This window comes from Falco rusticolus, chromosome 3 (assembly GCF_015220075.1).
Source record: "Falco rusticolus isolate bFalRus1 chromosome 3, bFalRus1.pri, whole genome shotgun sequence".
Taxonomy (NCBI): Eukaryota; Metazoa; Chordata; class Aves; order Falconiformes; family Falconidae; genus Falco; species Falco rusticolus.
The window spans coordinates 97,466,403-97,484,684 of record NC_051189.1 but is presented as its reverse complement, the minus strand read 5'-3'; the positions used below and the strand labels follow the sequence as shown (position 1 = coordinate 97,484,684).

Genomic DNA, 18,282 nt, shown 5'->3' with positions numbered 1-18,282 from the left:
GTAACCCACCGTTAAAGAACTGCTGTGTTTTCTCTGAAGATACACGCGCCTTCCGCCTCGCACCCGGTTTCCGGCTCTTTTTTTTTTTTTTCCGGGTGTGTGTGTGTGGGGGGTGTGTGTAAGATAAATAAATCGAGTATTGGAACTTCGGCGTTTTGCATTGACACCAGGTTTTTGACGCCGGGGATTTAAAAGCACACATCCGGTGTGGACGTGTTATCCGCAAGGTTACCCGCGGCCCGCCGGCCCCTCCGCCGCCACCGCCCGGGGCCCAGCGCGACGGCTGAGGCGTCACCTCAGGGCACCCCCGAGGCGCCCCGCACGGAGCCGCCCGGCAGCCTGTCCTGAGGTGACACCAGCGGCGGGCGGGCAGAGCCGCCCCGGCGGCGCAGCCCACAGGCACGAAGTTTCGTGCCGCCGCTTCACCAGCCCAGACACATTAATCCCCGCGCTCCGCCGGCAGCCTCCCGCGGCGCCCGCCTGCGTCCCCGCTCCCTGTCAGCGGTTCCCAATAAACTTCCCCCCCGCTCCCTCCTCCCCATCCGCCCGCCCGCCCGGCCGTGCCGTCCCTCACACAGCTTCGCCCCCCCGCCTCTACCACCGGGCGCCGCCGGGGGGGTTGAGGGGAGACGAAGAGAGGGGGAAACCAACGGGGGCGGGGGGGAAGGACGAGCGTCGCGAAGGGGGTTCCTCGCACGGTAGCCAATGAGCGGCAGGCACGGACGGGCGCGCACGGCACGCCGGGAGTCGTAGTTCGCCGTCGTCGCCATTTTGTGGCGAAGGAACTACAACTTTACCGTCAGCAAGGACGATTCTCGGGCCCTGCGCGGAGGCCCCGCCGGCGAGGCCAGGTGCTGCCAGCGCGGCGGGCCCTGGTGCATGCCCAAAGCCGGGGGAGGCGCGGCGGGAGCGGGGACGAAACGGAAGGAGAGCCCTTGGCAGACGGGAGGAGAGAGGCTGCTGCGGGGCGGGGAGGGGGGCAGGGCAGGGCGACGGAGCGTGCTGCGCTGCGAGGGACCGTCGCCAAACTCCTCGCTCGAGTTGTGGCGCAGGGCTAGCGGCGACCTTGGCTACCGGGTCGCCGCGCTTAAATGCCCCCCAAAAAAGACAGAGACGGGAGGAGGGGTGGCGGGGCGGGGGGGCAAGGGAAGCGTGTGACGCTTGACCCGCATGAAGTGCTCAGCGAGGCCTGTTGCATGCGTTGAAGGCGGCGGGGGGCCGGGCGTTGCGGCTCATATCCCGGTTGGGAGTTCAGGCCAGGCCCTAAGCGGTGTATGTATGTATGTGTGTGTGTGCGTGCGCCCGTGTGTATATATATACACACACGCGCGCACACACACACGCAGACATATATATTAAAAAAAAAAAAAAAAAAAAAAAAAAAAAGAGCCAGGTCCATTTAAAGTTGCTGCCGGAGAGCTGTTCTCATTGGTTAGGGGGGAGCTGGAGGAGCGGAGACACACACGGTGCGTGCAGCCCTCGCTGCCGCCGCTGCTGCCGCTGCTGCCGCCGCCGGAGCCGCCGCCGCTGGAGTTGTCTCTGCCGCTTTCCCTGCTGCAGCGGCACAAACGTGACTTCCACCGGTTTGATTATTTATCTTCTCCTCTCGGCCCCTTTCCTTCTCCAAGATGTAACTACAGCTCTGACACTAAGGACCTGCAGATCGCTTAGGTGGCTTGAGAAAGAGAAAAGGGGATATCAAGGGCGTCGTTTTTTGTGTTTAGGGGGAAATTTTCCATTATAATGTTTCACTAAAGTGAATTTTTTTTTGTTTCCTTCGCATTCGTCTTTTTTTTTTTTTTTTTTTTTTTTTTTCCCGTCCCCCATTTCTCGGATTTATTGCTAGGAGAATCACATTGTGAGGAAAGAAAGTCGGATTACAAGATACCACTACAAACAACCCCCTCCCCCCAGGATTTTTTCGTGGTTTTTTTTTTTTTTTTTTTTAAATTGTCGCGGCTTTAATTCATGAAGCAATTGTCCCCTTTTGCAATCAGAATTTGGATACCAGAATGAGCAAAGAAAGACCCAAGAGGAATATAATTCAAAAGAAATACGTAAGTGGTCATAACATATATCATTTGACTCCCAGTTTTAGGAAATGGCAGTGAATGTCAAGTTTATCGGGAATCCTGCAGCTAGCAGGCTTTCGGAACAAATGTGATCCTGAATTTTATTTTTCTGTGGCGTGGCGGGGGAGTTTCCAAGGCCCCCTTTTAACGGGGGAGCCTTCTAGCCAGCTGGGTTATAAAACCCCATTTGTGGAGCGATTCCTCCGGTGAATAAATGTATTGACCTCAAATGACACAATCATAATCTAGTTTTAGATGAAAGGCGGGGAGCTCGGGGGGCTGCCGCGATCATGTCATGAAACTGCATTTTCAGGCGGTTTTGTTAATATTGCGCTTTTGCATGCGAAGGGAGGTATTTTATTTGATATTTTTTTAGATTTTTTTTTAAATGATCTGCGTGTGTTCTGTCCCCGCCTGGCGAAGCGGCGGCGTTGGTTGTTGAAAGCCCTTTAAGTTGAAACCTAGTGTCTGGTTATGGCGAGCTCGTCTCTCGCACTAGCACATCCCAGCCCCTGGATGCGCTCGGCTCCGCCGTGCCACCGAGCCCCGCCGGCCGGGGGACGCGTGCCTGGGGCTGCCTGGGGGAACGGGGAAACGGGGGGTGGGGGTGGCTCGGTACGGTTTACAAAAAAAAAAAACAAAACATAGAAAAAACTAGTGATGATGGCTCGAAAATTTGGCCGACAGCAGTGCAGCCCGGGCTGTATTTCTGCCTGGCTTTATGCAACTGCTTAACCAATCCCTTGTAATTGTCTAATCCTTTAAACATATAAATGTGGATGGATAGTTGGATTTTTGTTCGTGCTCCAGTTACGTTTTGATTGGCGTAGGGGAGTTCTTTTTGCGTTTGGAAAAACTGAGGGGATTAGCCAAATATGCAGTAAAGCGAATAATAATTTTTATCTGCACGGTTTTAAAAAAATTCCTCGTTCGGGGGATATATACATATATATACGCACATCTAGCTAAATCTTTGCTTTTGGGTACGTTTGCTGCTAGGCTTTAAAAGTTTATATCGCGCCTGTCGCTTGTCCCGACGGTTTTCGGCGAGGGGCGTCCCTTGGCAGGGAGGAGGGTGACCTTCGGGACACTTTTCCTTCGCTATTATATAGATTTGGTAAAAACTGCAGTTGACTCCAGCTGACTGCCGCTATCGATTGCCCGCCCCGCTGAAACGCAGCCCGGGGGGGTGGGCTGCGCGCTATGTCGGAGCTGGACCCCCCCTTCTCCCCCCCCCCCCCCCCCGAAATTTCCGAATTAAAATACATCCGCATTGCAGAGGAGCTGGGAGCCCGGGGCCGGCGAGTTTAAAGTATTGCATCGAAACGGGAACGGCGGGTGGAAAGTCTGGCGAAACACGCGAGGCGTCCACGTTTCCCAGGCAGGCAGACAAAAGCGGGGCGGGGGGGGCCGCCGTGTTAATGATTAAGGGCGGGGGGGGGCGGGGGAGGGGGGGGGAATGTGGGGTGGGGGTGTGCGCGCGTGGCCGGGAGATCACCCCAAAGCGCTGCTCCCCCGGGCTGGCGGGGGCGAACAATGCGGCGCCGCTCCCGCACCGCCGGGCAAGGGCCGAGCGCGGCTCCCGCCGGCCCCGGGGGAGGCTCGGGAGGGACGGGGGCGAGCGCAGCGGGGGGGACAATGTGCCGCCTGCTCCCCGGGCGCAACTTCGGCGGCGGCGCTTGTTTTTACCCCCCTCCCTGCCCCCCCGGTTTCGCTGCGGGCGGCGGGGCCGGCGGGGCGCGCTGGCGGCGGCAGCAACAGGTTGCCGGGGCTGTGACGGGAGCCCGCGGGCCGCCGGCCACGCCGCCGCCCGGCCAGGTTCGCCCTGCTCCCGTGACGTCACAAAGGGAAGGGCCTGCGCGCCGTGGAATCTTCGGCGCTCCGGCCCCCCCCCTCGCGCCCCCCCCCCCGCCGGTGTGACGTCAGAGCCGAGGCGGGGCGGGGGCGGGAGGAGGCCCCGGGGCAGCGCTCGGCGGCGCGGCGGGGGAGGGGAGGGGGCGGCCCGGCCCCGGGCCAGGTGAGCAGGTGCAGGGGCCGCCCGGCCCGGCCCCGCCCTGCCGGTTTCGGGGCGGGAGGGTGATGGATCGCCGCCACGCCGAGGGGAGGGCCGGTCACGTCGCCCACGCGGAGGCGTGGGGACACGCGTGGCACGTTTCCTCCTGCCCGTGACCTTCGGGTGCTGCGGCGGCCCGGCGGAACACGCCCGGGGCCGCCTCCTCGCCGGTTCAACCGGGCCTTTTGTTGTCCGCCTGCGCGGCTGCCGGTGTGATCGCCCGCCCCCGGGTCGGGGTCGCGGCTTCCCGGCCTTGGCGGAAGCCGCTCGTCTCTTCTCGGGGGCTGCCGTCCCCCCGCCGTCCCGTCAGGCCCGACCCCGCGCCGCCGTGGGGCAGGCCTCGGGCCCGGCTGCCGCCGCAGGTGACCGGGGGGAGGTGGCGCAGCCGGCTGGCGGTGGCCGAGGCAGGCCTCACCTCGGGCCCTTCACCTCAGCGAGGCCGGCCGCGGGTCTCCCAGCCCTGCCGCCGAAGAATGGCTGGCGGGCCGCGGGGCCCACGGTGACCTGGCCGCTGAGGTGAGGGCTGCGCCGGGCAGGGGCGCACCCCGCCGTGAGGAGCGGGGCTCCGGCCGGGCGGCCCCGCAGCTGCCCAGTGGCGCTTCGGCGGCCCCGCGCCTCGTCGGGGCTTTGCCGTGTGGGGAGCGGAGCCGGCCCGCGCTGCTGCTGCTGCTTTTCGGCGTTTGCGAAATGAATTCTGAAAACAAAAAGGTGGTGAGAACAATGGAGTAAAGCCTGCGCGTTGCGGGCTGCTGTTGTGGGGGCTTGGCTCCCCGTGCCGTAAGTGGCTGCAATTAAAAGTTCTCTTAAACTTTGAGAGCGTTATCTTTTGCGACTGATAACCCAGGAATGAGGAAATCCGTGCGTGCATCTTTTCTCCCGTGCTTTAAGGACGCTATCAATTTTTAAAAGGACCATGGCTGACTCATACAAATCTTTCTTCTCACTTTACCCTCCTCCTTCGCAAACATCTTTACATATCAAATATTGCCTTTTGGCTCAGGCCTCGGAAAACTGACAGCTTTTGTCAAGCATCAGCCGAGAAGCCAGACTGCATTCAGTATGCGCTTGGAATTAATAGTTCTTAAATGAAAAGCTTTGAAGTCTTAAGTGTAATTTCACAGGTGCATTTTTCTGCCCGTTTTTGTGATGCTGAATAGCAAATCTGCTGTTCTTGCTGGCTTAGATCTCTGCGTATCGGACCTGGATTACTGTCTTAAAATACCTGCACAGTTCTGCTATGGTAGCAGATGGCAAAATATAATTAAGGAGTAATGTTGCTACTGTCTGTCACCTCGCGTGATTTGTTTCCTTGTCCTTGCAGAAGTAAAAGTGCTGTAGTCTGCCATGAGGTGACACGCTTCACCTACAGACGGCCTGGTAAGCTCCTCAGGCTGAGGGCCGGCAAGGCCTGTCCAGGATTAGCGTGCTGCAGACATCTGAGGAGAGCTCCCGGCGGTGCTGCAGCCTTTGAAACAATACTTTCTGCTTGAGTGTGCTTGTAGCGGGCTCAGGGAGTTTTGGAGAGGGATGGGAGGTGGTGACCATGCAGCAGCACCACCTCCTCCCCAGTCAGGGATGTTTCTTTGGGCAGGGGCCTGGCCCTGAAGCCCCAAGGCTTCAGCCAGAGCCTCCTGCCCTGCTTTATTTGCTGTGAGAGTTTCCTCGTTTCCTTCCTGCAGCCCCACAACTGCCAGCATGCTTTAAGTTTGACCACTTCCTACAAGAAGTAATGTAAATACACCGGTTGTAGCAGAGGTAGTATTCAGTGTACATTGCATCTTATTTCACATAACTTTCTGGAGCTTTCTTGTGCCGGGTCTTTTGCAGGCTTGCAGTAAAAGCACGCTCAACTTTTTTTTTTTTTTTTTTTTCTTCCTTCCCACTGTGTGTGTAAATTCAGCTAACAGTGTAAGGGTGCTTGCTGTGCTGGAGATCTTGAGTTTGGGTTCCTCTTAACCTCCTCCTGGTCTCTTGAGACTCCAGCATTATGTTGTCAGTGGCTATAGGACAGCGTGTAACTAGAAACTAGTAATTAAAATCCTTCCTTTTTGAAGGAATATTTATTTTTTGCTATCAACAAATGCTTTACCCTGAGATGCTAATGGACTGCTGCTCACTCTGATGGACTGTGAGGCAGGAGGCTGTGTAAGATGCTGTCCAGAGTGAATTGTAATGAATCAAGGCCCCTGTGAAGAGTTTCTAATGTTCATTAAGCACTTCTACCTTCTCTTATGAGGCCTACTAACCCAGTATTAAAAGTATATTACCCCTTCCTTTTCTGTAAGTGTAAGATAACAGCTAATGTTACGCGTATGCTAAAGTGTGGTACAAACTCAGCTGATTCTGTGAGGCAGTAGCATTCACTCCATTTTATTGTCTGATGAAACAGAAGTCTAAATTATTTGCCTCGAGCTACATACTGTAACGGTGGCAGAGATGGAACTAATCTGTATTTCTGCAGCTTACAGGCTCTTGCTACAAGGCACAGCATCTGCTATACAAGGACTACTTTATGCCTTTCAAACTTTCTTCAAGATTTCCCCTCTCCCCAGTTATGTTCTGGACTGTTAGATTAACAGTATGTAATAACAGCAGCAACAACAAAAGAGATACATTTTGGTATGGATACTTGATTTATTTGAGTGATGATTATAGCCTGCAGCTGATAGAGACCAGTTGATACTGTGATGACTCAGCTGTGGGAGTATTACATAAAATAGGTCAATTTTTTAATCTCATAGTCTGAAGCTAAAGAGACTCCAGGTTTAAAATTTATATTTTCTTTATACACATTACTGATATTTCCTGATCTGAACGCAACTAAAAGTTCTTGAGGAGGAGGAAAATGGATTTTGGGGGTTGATTTGGGTTTGTAATGGTTTGATGGTTTGGTTTTTTTTTTTTTTTCCCATTTATATTTTACAGTGACTGAATTCAATCAATTTGAACTTGGGGAGGGAGGGGAAACACCAGCTGCTTTCATTTCTAAAGTTTCCAGTTTGCAGCACTCAAGTGAAAGGGAGGCTTAAAGGTAATTTTAAAGTAGGGAAAGGAGAAGCAGAGACACGTTTATTATTTTTTATTTACCAGCACCCAGCTTTTGTGTTATTTAGCAGATGTGGAATTTGCAGAGGAATACATGCATTGCTGTGAAATCCAGATTTGCATTTTAAAAACGTGCCGTTTTTTTCCCCCTAGTCCTTTGCATGGCTTTCTTCCCGACTATAAATGTAAACCAAGTGTAAATGATGCATTATTTGCCTTAGTGGGCAGACAGTCTGAAAACAATAGTGCTGATGGATTTGACTGCCTCTGTGTAAGATTAACGGGACATTAACTTTCAAGTCTAATAATGCAAATCTCAGTGTTGCCAAACCTGAGCTTTCCTTAAATGTTTCCTGGTGCTGATGGCTCTAAATGTCCCTATGCTACAGCCAAAACTTCAGCTGACGGTTTTTATGATCTAGCCCTTCACCTTCCAATACAGAGCCCCTTAACCTGTTGTTGTGACTTTAGACAAAAGGGTAAATGGAGTTTAATGTCCAAGTGAATGATGGGGTATGGTACGCATATACTTTTTATACATAGTACCATTTTTTATTTAAAGCATTTTTAAGTGGTAGGAAGCCACCAGGAAACTTAAAAGCTGCAAATCGCTTGTAAAATTCAGGTCTAGTAAGTGAGGAGTACTTGGCGCTGAAATTCAGATACAGGAAATAATATGCTTGCCAAAATGTATTTGATGTTCTCTTAGATCTTTGATGGGTTGGTTGTTTTGCTGGCTCGTTACTACTGGGAATATTGGATGTGATCCTTCTTGGTTTTTAATGGGCAGGTTTTATTTGGGAACTCTTGGTTTTCATTTGTAAGGGTGGGTTTATTTCAGTCAGTCACAGAAACGTTTTCTCAATGAATCGGTAGGTAGAAGGTTTAAAACCATTTGCCATTTCACTTGCTCAGGTTCCACACTTTCCCTCATGTAATGACATCCTGTTCTGATGTTGTTCCTTCAGTAATCCGGCAGAGGCCTGGTATTTCCAGTGGTGGGCTGTGGGAAAGGAATAAACTGTTTAATTATAGCAGTGAGGGCTTGTTTGAAAATACGCTAGCTGTCTTCCCCTCCACGTGGGTTTTCTTTTTGTCCGTTGTTTCCTTATGCAGATCAAGGGTAAAACGCTGCTGTTCAACTTGCCCTGCAAGCGTGGCCACGCTCAGTGGCAAAGCTGAGCAGTGGCTGAGAGCATTGCCATGTGGAACGCAGTGTCTCGAGGCTCTTGGCTAGAGATCACGGCTCCCTGGTCTGCGAGCAGACGTATGGTGTGAGTGTACCCCATCTGCTCCCGTGCGAAGTTTATCGGCTTAATTTATGCTGCTGCAGAAAGCTCTTCAGAATGACCAGCTTGGCTGAGCACAGAAGCAAGGGATAAAAAAAAACACTCAGGTGGAAATCATCATTCCACTGTTTCACATGGGGAAGAGTAGCATGTGAAACTGCTTCAGCATTTCTGCAGCAAATCTCTCATCCTGAACTGGCGCATCATAAACCGTATCACTTATTTTTATCTGGGGGAACAAACCCTCCTTTAATCGGGCATAAAAGCAGGATTGTGTGATTAAAAAAAATGCAGTGAAAACAAAATGAGAGACCTATACTAAGGTCTCCTTACACTTTCTGCATCTAGGTCAGGCCTGTGGAGCAGGAGTAGTTTCTGGTCAGGTTCAGTTTAGTGGCTGTAGGGTTGCTACAGCTGCAGTCAGACGTTTTGACAGTGCTAAAATCTGTTTAGCAAAAATGTGATGATGCCCCCGAAGAGTTGCATCACTTGAGGGACATGACTTAATCTTTTCTTAATGTCTCTCTTCTGTAATGTGTAATCTGCTTGGTCTGTCCTGCTTGGGTTCTTGCAGTCTTTTTTGCCCGGTTCTTCCCTTGATCTGCTCTGCAAAAAGTCAGCTTTGGATCTGTGGCTATTACTCTGTTGCTTTTACTTCCTAAAGGCTAGAAGAAATGCAAATAATAAGAATCGAGTTGACATACTGTGGCCTGTTGCTGTGCTTCGGGAGGGCTTGTGGTATTCACGTCCCAGCGCTCTGCTTTGAGTTCTTTGAGCTTGCTTCGCTGATCTGACATCTTTTGGATGACGTGATGGTTGCAGGAGATTAGCATGTTTTGGCACACGCATGCTATGATGACTGGCTAACGATATTTATAAAGCTCAAAAATAAACCATGGGAGCTCATTCTGACATAATCTACTAATCTTAGTTTTGCACTTTGATACTGTGTTGTCTGAGCCAAGTTAGGATAACTATATATTGCAAGCAATTCATTTTTAGCTTTGCTTGCAGATTAGTGTTGAAGCAATGCATGCTCTTAAATTAAGGATGATGGGAATGAGTTTGGAGAAATTATGGGCTCTTTCAACTATATGCATATGGAAATCAGCTCTGTGCATATTTTTAGAATGTGTTTATGTGTGTGGGTAGAGGTACATGTTCCCCAATATTTCTGGACAATGTTGTGTACTGGCATTTTGACATGATGTTTTTTTCCCTTCGCTGCCCACAGGAACAGGACAGTATTGTCTGCCCTTTCCCACATTTGTATTTTAGGGGAAGGACTTTCTCTTCTCTTTGAGGATTGTGCTTTATTTTCTTCCGGATAAAAAAAATAAATAATCTGCTACTGCTGTGAGTAAACTTTAGTCTTGTGCTAGCCATCCTGCTAGTCACGCTGTATTTTGGGGAGTCCAACCAAGAGACTAAGCTTTTGAGGCTCCTCAGTGACAGAAATTAGGGTTTCCCCTGACAACTCCATTTAAACAGCTAAGAACAATTTTCTGGCTATGTTTGGGAATGGCCTGCATTTTTAAGAAATACAAAGAGGAACTTGCAGATGTAAGGCATGCAAGTCAAGTGAATTGTGATGTGCGAATATTTTTTGAGGTTGCTGCTAATAAAGTGAACGGAAACCATGAGTCTTGGCAAAGAGTCTGTCCTGTGTCTCACTCTTTGAGACACTTATCATTATTTTTATGAGTTGCATAATTTAGCATATAATTTTCTATGCTGTTCTAGAACTGGGGAGTCTTTAAGCCCCCAAAGCACACAGCCTAGAAATTGCATTTGGACTTCTAAGTTGCTGCAGGCTACCACCATATGTTTATAGGGTTTTTTTTTCTTTTTATAAGGTACCTATTAGGCAGACTAAGGGTGATTTAGAGGAGGGATATGTTTCCTTCTTTCTCGCCTTTTTTATTTCATGGATATTACTTTCAGCCAGTTTGTCCCACAGAGTTCTTTTTGGTACATCAAAGTTGTAAGCCAAATCTCTCAGCTGCAGTGTGCATGCTAAAAACCCCGTAATACAAATTTCCAACCCTGCACGTATGCCAGATCAATTAACTTCTTAACTCAACTCAAGCTGAAAAGAAATAGTACCGCTTCTGTTTTTGTTTCAGCCCTGCAAAACTTGGTCCAGACTTTTAGGTTTACAAAACTCAAAGCCAAGCAAAAAGGTTTTCTGTTATTGTTTGTAAAGTTGACTGGTAACTAGGCCAGTGTTGTACATGGTTCCTTTTTCGGTGATGTTCCAAATGAACAGCCTTAATGTGAGTGCTTTTCATGGAAGGATGACATAGATGGATGCCTGAGATACAATTTTCTGATTGATGGTCACTTCCCCCCTCCCTTCTCGAAGCATAGTGATAATGATGAAAATTCTCATGGCCTATTCCCGTCGTGCAGGCTGGCTTTCTGAGACCAGGGAACGTCCCTTTCAGTTTTGGATATAAAGCAGAAGTTGATGTGTTGGAATAGTATTTCCTCTAACTATTTATTAAAAAGAGGTACTACACCCGAGTAAGATTGTAAGGAGAACAACGTAGTCTTTCTGCCACTGAGGCCTTTATCTTAAGTTTGAAAAGCTTTTACCAATGTTAATTTTTTTGTTCTAGTTATTCAACATATAATGGGGACACAGTAATACCACTTTGTAAGACAAGAGGCTTTGTGTTACTTAAAAGCTGGAGTTACAGCATGTTACAGTAACTGCAACTTGTGAATTATTTATAACTTGGAAGAAATAATGGTTGTCCTAATGGCAAATAATTTTGAAGCCGTCTTTTTCTTTTTTTCCAAGTCTGTCTGTGATGCCTTGAACGAATAAAAACTACCAAAAATAAGCAGTAACCATTGAGAGAAGCTGTCCTGTCCCCTTCTTCCTGTCTGTGGTGGAAATGTCCTGTGTGTAGCTTTTGCATTTTGCTTTTGGTAACAACATCATGAATGTGGAGACCTGTAAGCTGCCTTACGCCGTGTTTTGATGATCACTTTAAGCCTGCACTGCACTGAAAGAAGTGGTTTAGTCTTCCTCTGGCTCCCTGTTCCCCCTCTCTTCTGCAGGCCAACATGTGTACCAGGTGATAACTCCCACTGCAGACTGGGGACTTTCCAAGTTAAAACTGAACTGACAAAATGTGGTTGATTTTTAATGTGGATTCATTTAATATTGCAGTTTGTGATGTAGCTGTAAAAATACTTGGTCTGGGGAAAGTGTTGCAGGGACATAAAATGAAGTGGCACGGGAGGGGTAGGGTTGATTCTGTTAGCAATAGTGTGAGCTTAAATGGGCTGTGAAATTATGACTAAATAGGAGTCAAGATATATGTTTTATTTCCTAGCAAACAAAATTAGCTGTCCTTGTCTGTTCTAAGGATTGTTCGGGCATGGATTTTGCTGTACTGTCCTACTGCTAGAAGCATGGTGAATACTAAACAAGGTTGAAATGGAAGTTAGGCCATGCAGGTGAAAATGAAGCTGAAGGTGTTTGTGCCTGTGGTCATGGCAGTGCCGTGATTGTTTCCAAAGTGCTAAAATATGTTGGAAGAGGATTAAAAACATGCCGCTGTTCTTATGTGTTATGCTTGCTGAGGTAGGATCTGAACAATTTTAACCTTAAACAAGAAGAAAAAAGAGGAAGAAAATAAAATTAAGATAGCTGTGCTACTGGAAGCTGAGTTCCAGCACTAAACGTGGTAGAAAAAGTAGTACTCTTTTTAATTCAACAGCCACATGCACCCACCCCACAGCACAGGAGCTCCACTGTGGAAGTGAAGCCAGTGTAGCATTTTACTTTCTACCGCAAGGACTTGCTTACAGAAGGGAGTTCCTCCAGAAATTTCCCATGACTTTATTTGTTTTATTTCGTACTACTGAAGAACAAGCTCAGATGGCTTCTCTTGTTAAAACCACTTGTGTCTATCAAATGTGCAAGTGAACCAAAGTGCTGATGTATTTTTGCCCCAGGTTCCCAAGCAGTGTGAGAAGGCCAAACCATGTCAAATCAAGAAGCTATAAAAAACAAGGTTTCTTTTAATTAGAGGAACATCAGTATGTGGCATCACATGCCTTTTTCTCACCATAGAAGGCCAGCAGTGGTGACCCTACTGATCTTTCCTTCTTCGTATAGTGCTTTGGCCATATCAATACAACCAAAGAGCTGCATACAAAATAGGGTCACTGAAATTTATCAGGCTTAAAAAGTAGTTATGCCAATGCTTTTTCTCTTCTTTCTTCCCCTACCTCCTCATCTTTAAATAGTCTGGTTTCAGTGCAGCCCTGCAAAGGCTGCTGTTTAGTGGCACAGTAAGGGAACGATGGGGCCCAAGGACCTTTTTGGCTTTGCTGCGGATTAAAAAGACGTGTGGAACTGCACCCTCAGTTTTGATCCAGCAAGGCGCTGTAGCACGTGCCTGTCTCGAATGTATGAATACTCTTACTGACGTCAATTGAAGTACTTGGAGCTTGTGAGTTAAGCACATGCCGAAGTGCTTTTCAGGGCTGGAGATTTTGCCATTCCTATGTAAGAGTGTGTGCAAGTATTTGCAGGCAGGAATGTTGGTTTTCTAAGAGGGTGATGGCCATTTAATGGTTTTAATGGCTTTACTAGATATAGTCCTGCCTGTTGGTTTTTCTGAACTGTTTCTTTTGCTTTTTGTTTTTTTTAGCATCTTCTCCTAGTATTTTATTTAAATGTATTAACTGTTCTTTTTCTTTTCTTGTTCTTCTCTTCATTATAGTGTGCATGTGTGCATAGTACGGGCATTTTTTAGAGTTCACCCCACCACCCTCTTGTCTTCCAGTCCCATGCTTTTCTCTTTCTCTCCTTTCTGTGTATTTTTCTGATTGGGCTCCTCTATCCACTTCGTCCCTGTCTGAGAAAATTACCTGTTGCGAAGCTGCTGCCATCTCTTTGCAAAAAAGCAAAACAAACTGTTGTTGCAGTATTATTTTCTTTTCCTGAAGGCCGGAGGGGGAGATGAGGAAAGGTTCCTGCAGTTCATTTTAGGGGCAGCTCCATAGGAAATAATTTAGAAGGGGAGGAATTGCACTGTTACTACCTGCCTCTCAAGCCTGTGTGCAGAATTTGAGCGCTGGTTACAGAAAATACTGACTGTGTACTTACATTATGCAAGGCTCAGCAAACTGCTAATGCGCAAATACTGTGGAGGAAAAGTAGAACGTGGCCCTGCTCATCCCATTTTACAGTCCTTTTATGAACTTTTGGGAAATTGAATCCTGCTGATGTGAGCATTCAGGAAAAGCTAATTTCATAATTCACATACATTAAAGGCTTTTATTTATAAGACATTAATATTCATGCTCTTGCAGTCAAGAGCAGCATTAAGTGACATGACTGACCAGTCGTAAAAAACAGTGCATAGTTTCCATTATTGAAAGGATCTCTGCAATCTCCATTTGAGTATGACCTTCCGGAGTAATTACAGGTGGTCAGATGCCTTCCAGGCTAGGGGGCAGACCAGGTATAATGATTTCTGGGCCCTGTTGCTTTGGAGAGCAGGAATACAGTTTTCAGCATAAATATCTTAAGAAAAGTATGGTCTCTTAACGTCTTCTGAGTAATGTAATTTCTTTATCTCATACTCAATATTTCATTATAATAATACTTGACCTGGCTCCTATGAAAGCTGGTAGTGTATCATGCAGAAGAAGGAAATGTGTTTATGATGTAGGTGATGATGGTTTTTTCCCTCGCAAGCATCTTTTCTTATACTCTTGTTGATTCCTCATTTTGTGGTATCATTTTATGCCTGTTACTCTTGCAGTCAAGGATGCAGTGAAATTAATTCCCTGTGGGCATTTTGGAAATTACAGGTTCACTAATTCAGAGGGAGGAGAGTGAAAGGAGAATAAACTATTCTTTCTTTCTTTCTTTCTTTCTTTTTCCCCTTTTCTTTTTGCTTTTGCTGACTTTTCTCAAATCCTGCCAGGGGTGAGTGTCATTTTTTCCCCTTACAGACAGCCCATCTCTTACTGCATTACAACCCCATGTCTTCTCATGCCTGATGACTGGTCAGGCCATTCCTGCATGGGTCTGCCTCCTGGCCCAGATGGGACCCGGAGCGGTGTTCCTGCATGCACGCCTGCCTGTACGTGTCCTGCTTTCCCCTCTGGAATAGCATCGAGTTGACCACAGGGATTCCCTGGCAAAGTGGTCAGAAGCTTTTTAGCTTTTCAGAATATGTTTTTTCTGGATATGCCTTTTGTTTCTTTCTTTTTCTGTCCTTTTCGTGTCCCTGTTCACCTTGCATAACCATGAGTAGGTATGTAGCACTGACTGAGGGACTGCCTGGTTATCAGCTCTGTAGACTCCATCTCCTTCACATGAGCTCTTTTCAGAGGCGCTTCAAAGCGTCATTTTATTGCCTGCATGCTACAAGCGTGACTGCAGCTGCATCTGGGGCTTTGTCAGGGAAACAGGAGTGTGGTCGGCTCTGGAGAGCTAACCTGCCCTCTAGCACGGTTTGTGAAACCAAGGTTAGTATGACGTGAGAAAAATGGCCAGGATATGTATCCGTGATTGGAGTCCTGCTTGTGTGGAGGATGGCTTGCCCCCAGGTTCCTGGTTGGCTCTTACCACAGTCCCTGTCTTTAGCTATCTTGGCAATACCCTGCTGCTTTTACTTTTGGGTCCTCCCTCAGCATTGTGTTGTGGTCATACCTTCAGAAGATCAGCTCCAGCTTAGCTAACAGGGACGATACCTTAGGAAGGAAGTACCTCTTCATCTCTTGTAATGGAAGAGTATACATGAGCACGCTATGCTGTTGTCTTTGGAAGAAGACTTTGACGGTGTCTGTTCAGGCATGTTTTTGAAGGTATTCTGAAATTTGCTCTCAACTATCCTCTGTATAAATGATTTATCACCATTCTTCTGTTCCCATGGAGCAGTAAATCGCATCTGGGCTGAAAGGTTATCCTTTTCCCTTAAAAGGCTTCATACTTTTGCACAGCTTCTTCCTTTATTTCATGCTTTCCAAATGTCCAGGTATTTTTTTCCCACCAGAGAAAACTCAGTATTTTAATCAGGAACCAACATGTTACAAAGCTGAAGCAACATAGTGTAGCACTTCAGCTTTGAAAACTCATTCCTCCATGGAAGAATGTCATTGAGATAGTTCCAGCTGGTTTCCAAATTTCCAATCCACTGACTTTCTCAGTGATTAGATCACCTTCAATAAAAGCAAGGATCTGCAGTTGATCTGAGGGAGTTAATACATAGTTTAATTTCAACACACATGAATAATGTTAAGCCTATGCATAAACTAGTCTAGTTAAGGAGAAGAACAAAATAATAGGTGATCTCTTGAGGCAACCCTTTGAAACAAGATGTAATATCTTACAAATTTTTAAGCACGTAAGAAAGAAGATTGAATAGCTGGCATGGTTTGAGACAGAAGTCTGTAAGAACAATTCTAAGACTGGCTGACTGACCTACCATTCAGCTTAGAAACTAGGACAACATCTGGTAAAGGAAATCTGTTATACTGGACTAGTTATCAGGGCTTCTAATCCTGTCATAGATAAGAGAATATAAAACTGTCAAAACCAGGGGTTTATATCTGCATCTCCCAGGTTGCTGTCATTTTTGCATGGTTTTTTTTTTCTTTTTTCTTAAATTGGTTTGGTTGGTTGGTTCTGTAAGAAGGCCATAAAGAGATACCAAGGCTATTTCCACAACACCACCACCCTCAGGTTCTTGAAAGTGTCAGTGTCTGCTCTTGGGGTTACCTGTAGCAAAACTAGTTGTCTGCTTACATTCACGTATTTCATACTCTGTTCGTGCCATGGCATGAGAAAGTTCTCTGGAGCAAACTGTAATGCTATACAGCCTCATTTCGTGATATTTTCCAGTGCCTGCCTTGTCTAATGCCTATCTAAGTAAACCTTCTCAGCAATTCTGTGTTGGCGAGGTTGGTAATCTCACTCTTCTTTCTGTAGAAGATTCATGTGTCTGGCGCTTCCTGGGCTAGGTTGAAGATCTGTGTTATTGTCACTTCGGAAAAGTACCTCTGCCCACGTTTTCTTTTTCTCGGCACAGCAGAGTGTCATTGTTATTGTCAGTTTAACTTTCTGATGTGGAGGACCAACGCTGATGTTACTAGGCCTTAATAAACAACCTACCTTTGGATGACTATTACTGTTGTGATAAAAATGATACAAGGTTGGTTCCTCATTGATTTATGCTTTTTGGCTGGCTTCCAGGATGAAACTGTAACTTCATTACACAAGAGTTTCAGAACAGTACAGAGTTGTCCATTTATTTTCTTCAACTGTTATTGAGCTGACAGCTTGCCTTTGGAGGGTCATATATTCAAAAGCTGCCAATTGGATCTTCAATTTAGCCAAACGTGGCACAGGGTCTGAAGTGCATTTTTTGCCTACTACCCATCCAACACCACCACCTTTCCCCTCCCCTTAACATTACCTTCTGCTCTCACTCCCTTTCTTCCCCATCCCTTTCCCCCAGTTCCTCCTGCTGAAAATAAAGGCCTGGGAACAGAGGTAATGCCACAAATAAAAGGAATTAGTTTTTTTGCTGTTGCTGCCTGTAATTTTGGTTTCTGTTAATAAGACTTCAGTTTCTCTGGCTACATCAGTTCTGCATTGTGGAGAAATGCTTGGGTTTCAGAAATGGCAAATGGAAGATACTTTTCATCTTGCTATTTCTGCTAACCATACTCCTACCTCTTAAGTTAGCTGCTTATTTCCAGATTGCTCCTTGTGACTTTTGTTTTACTCCTGCTTCGTCAGTGCTCTCCGCTGCTTTTTTGGTACCTTTACTTGGGAAATCATTGTTTGAAAGCCTGTGTGAAGTCATCATCGTGACGTTTATGTATTTGAGTAATTCTCTAGAAGAAGGTTAAACAAGTAGAAGACAAACTGTGCACAATATCTGCCTATATACTGCTTTAAATTAGAAAGTACTTTTCTGTTATGGTACCCAGAGAAATGGTTTCCTCACATTGAGAAACTGTGAGGATAGGCTTAAAATCTTCTTGTGTCAGTGGGATAGCGCCTTGAATTCTTCTGTTTTACACAGCTTAGCTGCTTTTTTTGCATGTCTCTGTGCATTCCTGGAAAAAGACATGTTTTTGTGGTTCGGTCTTAAAGAAGTGTTCTTCATAACTAAGCAAGATGAGCTGAATAGTCTTATTTTATAAAGTAGACAGCTCTATTTGGATTTCTCTGACCTGTCTTTTAAATATGATGTTAAATGCAATGGAAGAATAGACTTTCAGTTCTGAACCAGTGTGTTCTGCCTGTGGAAACTCTTTTTTCCGTTAATTACTTTCAAATTACTTCTCTCAAGGAATTCCTGACTCTCTTTTTCAGTACATATTTATGTACTTGTAAAACGGAAAAAAATTATAATCAATACCTGACTAAATAGTACTATTTAATGCATTAAGTTGCTTGCTTTAGTCCCGAAGGAAACTCTTAACAGTGGTATTAGATTAATGCGTGCATGTGTCCATTTCCTCTAAGGGTCTGTCTCAAATTCCTTTTGATCTCAAGATCGATAATTTTGACAGTTATTTTAAATCTTTGCTGTTTATACATTACTTTTATAGAAGTTTGTCATATGTTTTGTAACTTTAATACGGATTATTTCTTAATTTTGCCTTGTTTCCTACTTAAGCAATATTCTGTAATTACCTGATTCACTGTGGTTGTGTGTAAATGAAACTATGAAATCTGTTGTCAATTAGCAATCAGTGTGGTATCCATATTTTTAAATGTTATAAATTGCCTATTAGAGCTAATTTTCCAGGGCATCTCTATCTCTGTTCCTAA

At 46.5% G+C, this 18,282-nt stretch overlaps 1 protein-coding gene across 3 annotated transcripts in view; it reads left to right on the top strand.

The window, feature by feature from the left end:
* The first annotated feature begins 830 nt into the window (after positions 1–830).
* Positions 831–18,282, top strand: part of JARID2 (jumonji and AT-rich interaction domain containing 2) — a 226,813-nt gene continuing 209,361 nt past the window's right edge. For 2 of the 3 annotated variants that reach the window (XM_037379184.1, XM_037379183.1), the window contains exon 1: positions 1,366–2,057. In XM_037379184.1, coding sequence (XP_037235081.1) covers positions 2,013–2,057 — 45 coding nt within the window. In that variant the 5' untranslated portion in view covers positions 1,366–2,012. Of the gene's footprint in view, positions 852–1,365; positions 2,058–18,282 lie in introns of those variants that run through there. The other variant, XM_037379185.1, reaches the window with a different exon arrangement.